At 46.1% G+C, this 12,177-nt stretch overlaps 1 protein-coding gene across 2 annotated transcripts in view; it reads left to right on the forward strand.

Moving 5' to 3' along the window:
• The first annotated feature begins 944 nt into the window (after positions 1-944).
• Positions 945-12,177, forward strand: part of fbxo7 (F-box protein 7) — a 79,495-nt gene continuing 68,262 nt past the window's right edge. The window contains exons 1-2 of one of the 2 annotated variants that reach the window (XM_072485391.1): positions 945-1,087; positions 4,901-5,083. In XM_072485391.1, coding sequence (XP_072341492.1) covers positions 4,962-5,083 — 122 coding nt within the window. In that variant the 5' untranslated portion in view covers positions 945-1,087; positions 4,901-4,961. The remainder of the gene's footprint in view (positions 1,088-4,900; positions 5,084-12,177) is intronic. The other variant, XM_072485390.1, reaches the window with a different exon arrangement.

Consider the following 12,177-nt stretch of genomic DNA (forward strand, 5'->3'; position numbering starts at 1 on the left):
AGATGTGGAGATGCCGGCGTTGGACTGGGGTGAGCACAGAAGAAGTCTTACAACACCAGGTTAAAGTCCAACAGGCTTGTTTCAAACACTAGCTTTCGGAGCACTGCTCCTTCCTCAGGTGAATGAAGAGGTATGTTCCAGAAACATATATATAGACAAATTCAAAGATGCAAGACAATGCTTAGAATGCGAGCATTTGCAGTTAATTAAGTGTTTACAGATCCAGAGATGGGGGTGACCCCAGGTTAAAGAGGTGTGAATTGTCTCAAGCCAGGACAGTTGGTAGAATTTCGCAAGCCCAGGCCAGATGGTGGGGGAATGAATGTAATGCAACATGAATCCCAGGTCCCGGTTGAGGCTGCACTTGTGTGTCTATTCTAAGCATTGTCTGGCATCTTTGAATTTGTCTATATATATGTTTCTGGAACCTACCTCTTCATTCACCTGAGGAAGGAGCAGTGCTCCGAAAGCTAGTGATTTGAAACAAACCTGTTGGACTTTAACCTGGTGTTGTAAGACTTCTTCTGTAGTCAGAAAGAGTTTAAGTTCCAAATCATTATTAATCTTTGGTTTTAATGAAGACTACCGAATTGCTTGTAGGCTCCTGGAACACTTTGGATGGTGAATTAGAATCTGCAATTGCTCAAAGCCAAAATCTTGACTTATAATGTGGATAAGAATATAGAACATACAGTGCAGAAGGAGGCCCCTCAGCCCATCGAGTCCGCACCGACCTACCCAAACCCTCACCTCCACCCCATCCCCACAACCCGAGAACCCCTTCCAACCTCTTTTGGACACCCAAGGGCAATTTAGTATGGCCAATCCACCTATCCTGCACGTCTTTGGACTGTGGGAGGAAACCGGAGCACCCGGAGGAAACCCACGCAGACACGGGGAGAACGTGCAGACTCCGCACAGGCAGTGACCCAGCAGGGAATAGAACCTGGGACCCTGGCGCTATGAAGCCACAGTGCTAACCACTGTGCTACCGTGCTGCCTTTGGAATATCGTGAATCGTTAGTTTCCTTTTGAAGCAAGAACATTAATGAGGCCTGTTGGTGAAAGCAGTGTGGTTCTAACAGAGGTGCTGTCTTTTAGATGCCGTTACGACGAGTGCATGCATATCTGTTCAAATTAATACAAATAAACAAGGTACTAGTCAAGGAAGAGTAGGGAGTCCAAAGTCAATTTATGCCTCCAACACCACCCCCTGCTCAGATTGGTTATTTACCACATTGCTCTGTGGGACCTTCATTTCATTTAAGAGAATTTTATTTACAAAAATAATTGGATCATGTTTAGGATGTGAAAGGTGCATTCTAAATGTCTTTTGCCATAAGATACTGGAATGAAAGAAGGAAAATAAGAGGGTTTCTTCCAAATTATTGGAGATGACCATTTCTCTCTGAAATGGCACTGAATACTCAGGATAGAAATTGTGACTAAACTCCAAATTAGTACATGATTTGACTATTTAAAAAATATATATATTTTATTAAAGTTTTTCGATCAAACACAAATTTCCCATTTTACAACTTTGTAATATATATTGATCGTTTTTTAAATAAATAATATGCTAACTAACGGCAACTGCCAACAACAAAATAAGAAACAACAGAAATAATAACTAAAATAGTAACTTTGTGAAATCAAATATAAATAACTAATATATAAACACACACAAAACCCCTGAAGAATCAAATGAGCCCCCCCCCCCCCCCTCCCCCCTGGGTTGCTGCTGCTGCCTTTCCTATTTTCCCTTATCGCTCTGCGAGATAGTCGAGGAACGGTTGCCACCGCCCGGTGAACCCCTGAGCCGAACCTCTTAATGCATATTTTATCCGCTCCAGTTTTATAAACCCTGCCATGTCGTTGATCTAGGCCTCCACACCCAGGGGCTTAGCTTCTTTCCACATAAGTAGAATCCTTCGCCGGGCTACTAGGGACGCAAATGCCAACACGTCGGCCTCTCTCGCCTCCTGCACTCCCGGCTCATCTGCAACCCCAAATAGTGCCAACCCCCAGCTTGGTTTGACCCGGACCCCCACCACCTTCGAGATCACTTTTGCCACACCCACCCAGAACCCATGCAATACCGGACATGACCAAAACATGTGGGTGTGGTTCGCCGGGCTTCCCGCGCATCTCCCGCACCTATCCTCCACTCCAAAAAATCTACTCGGCCTTGCTCCCGTCATGCGCCCTGTGTAGAACCTAGAATTGTATCAGGCTGAGCCTGGCACACGAGGACGACGAGTTTACCCTACTTAGGGCATCTGCCCACAGCCCCTCCTCAATCTCTTCCCCCAGCTCCTCCTCCCATTTTCCCTTCAGCTCCTCTACCATCGTCTCCCCCTCGTCTCTCATTTCCCTATATATATCCGACACCCTACCATCACCCACCCATGCCCCCGAAATCACTCTGTCCTGGATCTCTTGCGCGGGGAGCTGCGGAAATTCCCCCACCTGTTGCCTCACAAATGCCCTCACTTGCATAAAGTGAAATGCATTCCCAGGTGGCAATCCATATTTTTCTGTCAGTGCTCCCAGACTCGCGAACGTCCCGTCTAAGAACAAGTCCTTCAATTTCGCTGCCAAGATTTAAATCCCCCATCTATCCTTCCCGGGACGAACCTATGGTTGTTCCTTATCGGGGACCACACTGAGGCACCCGTCACTCCCTTGTGTCGTCTCCACTGCCCCCAAATTTTCAGAGTTGCCACCACCACTGGTTTTGTGGTGTATTTTTTCGGGGAGAACGGTAACGGCGCCGTCGCCAGTGCTTTTAAGCTAGTTCCCCGACAGGACGCCATCTCCAGTATTTTCCACACCGCTCCTTCCCCTTCCTGCATCCACTTGCATATCATTGACACGTTGGCAGCCCAATAATAATCACTTAGACTCAGCAGTGCCAGTCCCCCTCTGTCCCTACTGCGCTGCAGGAACCCCCTCTTTACTCTTGGGGTCTTTCCAGCCCACACAAAGCTCATAATACTCTTGTCCACCTTCTTAAAAAAGGCCTTTGTAATCAGTACAGGGAGGCACTGGAACACAAAAAGAAACCTCGGAAGGACCACCATTTTAACCGCCTGCACCCTGCCCGCCAATGACGGGCGCCATGTCCCACCTCCTAAAGTCCTCTTCCATCTGCTCTACCAGTCGTGTCAAGTTAAGCTTATGCAAGGTTCCCCAGTTCCTGGCCACCTGGATCCCTAAATACCGGAAATCTCTTATTACCCTCCTCAACGGTAAATCGTCTATTCCCCTGCCCTGTTCCCCAGGGTGCATCACAAACAGTTCACTCTTCCCCATATTCAATTTATATCCTGAAAATTCTCCAAACTCCCTGAGTGTCTGCGTTACCTCAGGCATCCCCTCCACTGGGTCCGCGACATACAACAACAAATCATCTGCGTATAATGACACCCGATGCTCTTCTCTTCTAAGTACCCCCCTCCATGATTTGACTATTAATATTCCCTCTTGTGGTATATTCGGCATGTTTAGAATTCCTTTTTTGGCTGAAAGGGAAGAGAAAGGAAACTGATTATCCATTCTTTGCAACTGTGACTATTTGTTGTTTATCTCTCTCCATTTACTCTGGGTGTTTCCTGACCATCCATTTGGTACCATTCCACAGTGACATGACTATAAAACCATAAGATATCAGAACAGATGTAGACCATTCGACCCATTGAGTCTGCTCCACCATTCAATCATGGCTGATATGTTCCTCATCGCCATTCTCCCGCCTTCTCCCCATAACCCCTGATCCCCTTATTAATCAAGATCAGCAGATTTGTGCTTGAGGTGCTGTTACCTACAGGGCTACAAGATTTACATTTGCTACCCTTATTCTGAAATGATAACCTCTCATTCTAAAATACCCACACGAGGAAGCATCTGGTCCACGTATACTTTATCCAATCCTTTTATCATCTTGCATACCTTAATTTGATCTCCCCTCATTCTTCTAAACTCGAGAGAGTATCTGCCTAAACTGCTCAATCTCTCTTCATAAGACAAACCCTTTATCTCAGGAATCAATCTAGTGAACCTCCTCTGAACTGCCTCCAATGCCACTGTTTTTCCTCAATTAAGGGGACCAAAACTGCACATACTCCAGGTGCAGTCTCACCAATGCTTTGTACAGTTACAACCACACTTTCTTACCTTTATACTCTCTTCCTTTACCTATAAATGCCAACATTCCATTCGCTTTCTTTATTACCTACTGCAGCAGCATGCTAGCATCCTGAAGTCTCCCTATTTAGATAATAAGTTGCCTTCCCATTTTTCCGACCAAAATGGATGGCCTCACACGTTTCCCCGTTAAACTCTATCTGTCACGTTTTGGCCCACTCACCAAACTAATATGTCTATATGTCTCATGACTAACTCGAGGAAACTGAGCATGTGTCAGTTCTTATCAAAAGTGTCTATATATGGGGAGACAGTGGCGTAGTGGTATTGTCACTGGGCTAGTAGACCAGAGACCCAGAGTAGTGCTCTGGGATCCAGGTTCCAATCCCACCACTGCACATGGTGAAATTTTAAATTCAATAAAAATCTGGAATTAAAAGTCTAATGATGACTGGAACCATTGCCGATTGTCGTAAAAAAAAAAAAACCTGGTTCACTAGTGTCCTTTTTAAGAAAGGAAATCTGCTGTCCTTACCTGGCCTACATGTGACTCCAGATCCACAGCAACGTGGTTGACTCTTAATTGCCCCATCAAGGGCAATTAGGAATGGGCAATAAATGCTGGCATAGCCTGCTACGCCCATGCCCCATGAACGAATACAAAAAATGCGTGCGCCAAAAAATGTATTGAACTTCCCTTCAGTTAAATTTGATCCTTGAGTATAACACTCATTTTGGTATTTTTCTTCTGTAGCTCCTCTTGCACCTGCACAAATACCAACAGCAGTTGACAACTTCATGTTCAATCAGCTGCAATGAAACTGCGTGTGCGTGTTCAAAGACAGAGGGGCTGGGTGGAGTTGGAGCAGAATGAGCCTACACTCGCTGACCTGCGCAGTAAGATTACTAACTGTCTTCTGCCATCCTTGGGATACAAGTAAGTGAAGCAAAGTCGTCACTGCTTCTTTGGTTAACTAATTTGATCATTGCTGCTAATATGGGTTGAAATGATATGTGCTTCCGTTGTTAAATGGGTAATTTTACCTGCTGAAATAGAAAATTAGCAACATTCTTTATAATATAGACATGTTTTTGATCTGTTCCATAACCTTTACTGCGTGCAACTTTCCAGAATAACGTTACACGACTAACTAGAATTAAATTTCGCACAACAATCCTTTCAAAGTATGGTTTGAACACATTGATAGAATTCAAATAATATCGATAGTGTTATCCAGTGGTAGACTTTAAACACCAGAATTTGACTTTGGTACAGTGGAAGTCACAAATTATAACTTCTAATTTTTAATGGAAATTGTGCTTCTGTACAACCTATGGGAAAATTTAGGCTGTTGTTCACTCTCTGCCAAATTTCTGTTCTGATACTTATTATGATTCCAGACTAGACCCCAACAGTGGCTGCGATACTGGACTGAAACTCCAATATTTTAGTTTATTTGTAAAACTGCAGAAAGAATGATTCGCTCCAGCGGTGATTGCATAAAGAAATAGGACTTTGATATTTTTAAAAACTGAACTTTAGGAATACAAGAACAGCTTACAATTTACGCTGGTGCTCAATTCCCCATTAAACAAGTCTGGCAGGAGGAGCTTCGGAACAGTCAGTATAAATAACTGACCACTGGGATTCTCTGCCTAGTCGACAGAGAGGGGGGGGTTGGGACACTCGGGGGGGTGTGAGGAAAGAGGAGAGGGGGGGAAAGGGGAGAAGGGGGGAGAGAGGGGAGAAGGGGGGAAAGGGGAGAAGGGGGGAAAGGGGAGAAGGGGGGAGAGAGGAGAAGGGGGGAGAGAGGAGAAGGGGGGAGAGAGGAGAAGGGGGGGGGGAAGGGGAGAAGGGGGGGGAAGGGGAGAAGGGGGGGAAGGGTGGAAGGGGAGAGGAGAAGGGGGGAAGAGGAGAGGGGGGGGAAGGAAGGAAGGGAAGAGGAGAGGGGGGGAAGAGGAGAAAGGGGGGGGAAGAGGAGAGGGGGGGAAAGAGGAGAAGGGGGGGGAAGAGGAGAAGGGGGGGGAAGAGGAGAAGGGGGGGGGAAGAGGAGAAGGGGGGGGGAAGAGGAGAAGGGGGGGGGAAGAGGAGAAGGGGGGGGAAGAGGAGAAGGGGGGGGAAGAGGAGAAGGGGGGGGAAGAGGAGAAGGGGGGGGAAGAGGAGAAGGGGGGGGAAGAGGAGAAGGGGGGGGAAGAGGAGAAGGGGGGGGAAGAGGAGAAGGGGGGGGAAGAGGAGAAGGGGGGGGAAGAGGAGAAGGGGGGGAAGAGGAGAAGGGGGGGGAAGAGGAGAAGGGGGGGGAAGAGGAGAAGGGGGGGGGGGAAGAGGAGAAGGGGGGGGGGGAAGAGGAGAAGGGGGGGAAAGAGGAGAAGGGGGGGAAAGAGGAGAAGGGGGGGAAAGAGGAGAAGGGGGGGGAAGAGGAGAAGGGGGGGGAAGAGGAGAAGGGGGGGGAAGAGGAGAAGGGGGGGGGAAGAGGAGAAGGGGGGGGGAAGAGGAGAAGGGGGGGGAAGAGGAGAAGGGGCGGGGGGAAGAGGAGAAGGGGGGGGGAAGAGGAGAAGGGGGGGGGAAGAGGAGAAGGGGGGGGAAGAGGAGAAGGGGCGGGGGGAAGAGGAGAAGGGGGGAGAAGAGGAGAAGGGGGGGGAGAAGAGGAGAAGGGGGGGGGAAGAGGAGAAGGGGCGGGGGGAAGAGGAGAAGGGGCGGGGGAAGAGGAGAAGGGGGGGGGGAGAAGAGGAGAAGGGGGGGGGGAGAAGAGGAGAAGGGGGGGGGGGAGAAGAGGAGAAGGGGGGGGGGAGAAGAGGAGAAGGGGGGGGGGAGAAGAGGAGAAGGGGGGGGGGAGAAGAGGAGAAGGGGGGGGGGAAGAGGAGAAGGGGGGGAAGAGGAGAAGGGGGGGGGAGAAGAGGAGAAGGGGGGGAGAAGAGGAGAAGGGGGGGGAGAAGAGGAGAAGGGGGGGGAGAAGAGGAGAAGGGGGGGGAGAAGAGGAGAAGGGGGGGGGAGAAGAGGAGAAGGGGGGGGGAGAAGAGGAGAAGGGGGGGGGAGAAGAGGAGAAGGGGGGGAAGAGGAGAAGGGGGGGGGAAGAGGAGAAGGGGGGGAAGAGGAGAAGGGGGGGGAAGAGGAGAAGGGGGGGGGAAGAGGAGAAGGGGGGGGGGAAGAGGAGAAGGGGGGGGGAGAAGAGGAGAAGGGGGGGGGGAAGAGGAGAAGGGGGGGGGGAAGAGGAGAAGGGGGGGGAGAAGAGGAGAAGGGGGGGGAGAAGAGGAGAAGGGGGGGGGAGAAGAGAAGGGGGGGGAGAAGAGGAGAAGGGGGGGGAGAAGAGGAGAAGGGGGGGAGAAGGGGGGGTGGGGGGGGGAAGAGAAGGGGGGGTGGGGGGGCGGAAGAGGAGAAGTGGGGGTTGGGAAACTCTGGGTGGGGGGGGCGGAAGAGGAGAAGAGGGGGTTGGGAAGCTCGGGTTGGGGGGGGGAAGAGGAGAAGAGGGGGTTGGGGAACTCGGGGGGGGGGGGGGGGGGGGGGGGGGGGGGAGAGGGGAGGAGGAGGAAGAGGGGGTTGGGGAACTCGGGGGGGGGGGGGGGGGAGGAGGAAGAGGGGAACTTAAATGATGTAGCAGTTTTCAAGTAAGCTCATCTAACAGTCCCATACCCAATGTCACTGAAGAAGATCCTCTGTGTTTATTTTTCAAAGCATGGATTTTTATTTTACGTTAACTGGTGGTAAGGCTTAACTGATTGACTGATCTTGAGTCTTCGTTCCCTCAGAGTTTCTGCAAGATGTGGGACCATTTCTGGCTATTTATACTCCTAACTCAAATGATCCTTGCTCGGTCTATAGTGGTGGGCCTAAGGGGTACAAAAGCTATATCGATAGGAGGTTACGGTATTTTCCTTTTCTTCCATAAACTTAAAATGCATGAGGGCAGGTGTAATCTCTAAGACACAATCATGAGTTCTGATTAACCCACATTCGTCCAACTCTCCCTGTCCCACCAGGTGGGGGCAACGTGAGGGAGATTCCATATATTATCCCTGCGTATAGCAGGGGTCTCGATGAGCTAGTACCTGAGGGAGGTGTTAGCCAATACGATTCCAAAGTCCTCCAGTTGGTTGGAGGGTATGGCCCTGAGTCCAGTGTGATGATGGGGATCATCAGGACCATCTGTACCCCCGTCATCTCGTCCATTCTACAGTCGGGGATCGCTGAGTATACTCTGGTTACTCCCTTCAGAGTACGGTTGTCCAGTGTCCCTTGTCATTTGGCTAGCTTAGCCAGTTGCGGGCTGTCTATTCAATCAGGCTAGGTCTTTAGATCAGATCAAGGTTGTGTCTTAGCTGCCTCTGTCAGAGCATTCCGATTGGCTCCCTTTCTTGGTCTATGAGTTTGTTAATTAATGTTGAATGTCTTAGTGTGTGTACCTAACACTGTTGTCCTATTCAATTGTATATCCAGGCCCTTTTCCCCAAGCTGGCTAGACCTTTCTCTGCTTTCCCTCATATTCTCTTCCTTATTCCTGTAAGTTCTACCTTTGCATTCAACCTTCGTATATCTAGTGACTTTACCATAGAAGTTTCTGTGTTAAGTCAAGTCACTGCATCATTGATTATGCCTCTTCTAATCCTGTGTAGGTTGTCATGCCCTAAAAATCTAGCCCGTGTCATTGGCAGCCTGCTTCATAGCAACCTTACTAAAAACACTGTACATATTTATTTCAGAACGCGCGAGAAGTACAGACACAAGTGGTATACGCATCCGATGTCTTTCCCTGAATGTAGCTGCAGCCAAGCATTAAAATAAGCTATATCATTGGTCCAGTCTCTGGCTGCTGGGATGCACATCCTGTCAATAAAATTATATAAAGCGCCATAGTTCATATATCTACCTGCATCCTGTGTACGTTGTGAAGTCAATGATGTTCAAGTGCCTTGAAGTGCTCGTAGTTGTTCTGAGATCTCGAGAGCCATCACGAGTCTCTACAGCTGCTGCTGTCGTGCCAGCCTTTTTTGAATGTTTAACCGAAAAATTTAAAGGAAAAGTGGAAAAGTGTCCTGGTTGTCACTAGGTGTTAGATGTTGAAACTTTTCCTGTATGGGCCGAACAAGTGTGTTATGCAGGGGTTAGATCCACTTGATATTGTGGAATTTATATTCTTCTTTGTAGACAGATCAAGCACTCCATCTGCTTGTTGAAAATCTTTCTGCTGATTTTTATTCACAGTACCAACTCTTTCATATCTCATTTCCTAATTCTGTTGCGTTTGAACCCGACCGTGACGTGCTTTTGTCTGGTTAATTAGGCAGTTTACAATAACTCAACTATCTCAAATTCCTGAAGCTACTGCAAATATCGTGGCACTTGTAGTTACTTGTAAAGTTCTGCACTGTGGTGTTCTAACACCAAAGATCCATTCTGCATGGGACAGAGTGGGTTAACGAATCTGAATATATCTGAAAATTCAAAACTTGAGATTTGTAAGTTCCAATTAAAAATACATCTTCAGCTGTTTTGTCTTTTATTACTTTATCAGAATGACAACGCCTGAGCTCAGAGTGTGGACAGGCAAACCCAGCACGGGAGTGTTGGATTGCTGACAAGTTCCTGTTGTCAAGTGTCTGAGAACGATGTGATTTTTGGAATATAGATTTGCTTTCAATCATTTGTGTTTTTCCTTTTTAAAAAAAAAAAAAACCCAGCTTCACACATTGTCTGAAGTTTTAATTTCCAAGCTAATTTTAAACATTTATTTTAAAATATTAAACAAGTTATTGAATATATGACTGAACCAATTTTGCGCTGTATCGTGGTTCTCTACCAGACATCATGTTGTCACCACCCTACTTTTGTTTAAACAAGAAACATGATCATGAACATATTTTATTTACCTATCTGTCCTTGACACTTAATGCTACAATCTCAGAATTAAAACATCTGCATTCTGAGACAGGTTAGTTTTACCCTACTGATGATTACAAAGTATTTGTGTCAGGGAAGTTTTAACCCTGAACTAATGAAACACCGGCTTGGTCATATGTCATATGTATTGCAACTGTCATGTATTTCAACTATCCTAACTTCCAATGAGCACCATAAAACTAATATTTTCTTATTCTTACATACGTGATTTTGTACCCCGAGTAAAATTCCTTGTGTATCAAAATTACCTTGGAAATGTCAATGATAGCCTTTGAAAAGAAAAATTTGTTAACTACACTCAAACTATGATCTTTTAAATCACAATGTCAGACGACACACCAAAATAAGTTAGGTAAAAATCCTTCTGGAGCCTATTCTAAAATTTCAGATTATAAACCCAAGGTTACTTTCTCAGAAGATAAATCTTAGCAGAGAGATATTAACATTCACAGACTAAACACACACATTCTCACAGGTCGCAAATATCAGAGTAAAGAGACAGCAATTACACAATCGCTTAATTAAAATACTGAACAAAATCTTCCATTCTCCTTCAAAAACTTTATCTGTGTTATTCCATTTAAGTCAATTTCCACTGATTAATTTTATAAGCATTAGCTATTCTTGGAGACGTATATTGCTTTGTGCAATATACTTGCTGAAATGGTTAAATTTTTGTACAGAATCGAAAGAGGCAGACAACTTGACATGATGCCATTTTTATCTGTTACGTAGCCGCAAACATTATTTATTCTTTCCTTCAATGCTGCTCAAATTTCTTTCTTGTTCTTCACACTGAATTCAATTTTCAATGTTCGCTATTTAACCAGAGTTTGAGAGAGATATTACTGGATGGTTATTTTATTATTTTTTTTGCTTCAAATGAATTGAATTACTGCCGAGTTTATCTGGACGGCTTGAAATGGTCTGAAGTTATTTTAGACAAGAATCCATTGTTAAGTTTCTAACCGTAATCTTGTATTGACTTTAGTCCCCATTTTTCGTTTTGGGAGGGGGTTTTGTCATCCTCAGATATTTCTGAACAAAAGCTGATTGAGCGTTTCAGCCCCTTTCTGATCTTTTGGACTTTACTTTATTTGATTTTTTCTTTCCTGTCCTTTGGACATGTCTAAACTTTTAGTTGATTTAAAATGTCCATTTCCAGGGAGCCTATTTCTTTCCCCTCTCCTTGAGACATTCCAGGACAGTCATTAGCCGTAATGGTTGAATCAATTTGGGTGGAAATCAGGAATAGTAAGGCGAAAAGGTCACTGATAGGAGTAGTCTATAGGCCACCAAATAGTAACAGGATGGTAGGGCAGGCAATAAGCAAAGAAATAACGGATGCATGTAGAAATGGTACAGCGGTTATCATGGGAGATTTTAATCTGCATATCGATTGGTTTAACCAGGTTGGTAAAGGCAGCCTTGAGGAGGAGTTTATAGAATGTGCCCGGGATAATTTCCTGGAACAGTATGTAATGGAACCTACAAGGGAACAAGCGGTCCTAGATCTGGTCCTGTGTAATGAGGCAGGATTGATTAATGATCTCATAGTTCGGGATCCTCTTGGAAGGAGCGACCACAATATGGTGGAATTTAAAATACAGTTGGAGGATGACAAGGTAAAATCAAACACTAGTGTTTTGTGCTTAAACAAAGGCGATTACAATGGGATGAGAGAAGAACTAGCTAAGGTAGACTGGGAGCAAAGACTTCATGGTGAAGCAGTTGAGGAACAGTGGAGAACCTTCCGAGCGATCTTTCACAGTGTTCAGAAAAGGTTCATACCGACAAAAAAGAAAAACGGTAGAAAGGGGAAAAATCGACCGTGGATATCTAAGGAGGTGAGGGAGAGTATCAAATTGAAGGAAAAAACATAGCGGTAAAAATTAGTGGGAGACGAGAGGACTGGGAAGTCTTTAGGGGACAACAGAAAGCTACTAAAAAAGCTATAAAGAAGAGTAAGGTAGACTATGAAAGTAAACTGGCTCAGAACATAAAAGCAGATAGTAAAAGCTTCTACAAATATATAAGACAAAAAAGAGTGGCTAAGGTAAATATTGGTCCTTTGGAAGATGAGAAGGGAGATTTAATAATAGGGGACGGGGAAATGGCTGAGGAGCTGAACAGGTTTT

The sequence above is a fragment of the Scyliorhinus torazame genome, chromosome 19 (assembly GCF_047496885.1).
Source record: "Scyliorhinus torazame isolate Kashiwa2021f chromosome 19, sScyTor2.1, whole genome shotgun sequence".
In the NCBI taxonomy this organism is placed as follows: Eukaryota; Metazoa; Chordata; class Chondrichthyes; order Carcharhiniformes; family Scyliorhinidae; genus Scyliorhinus; species Scyliorhinus torazame.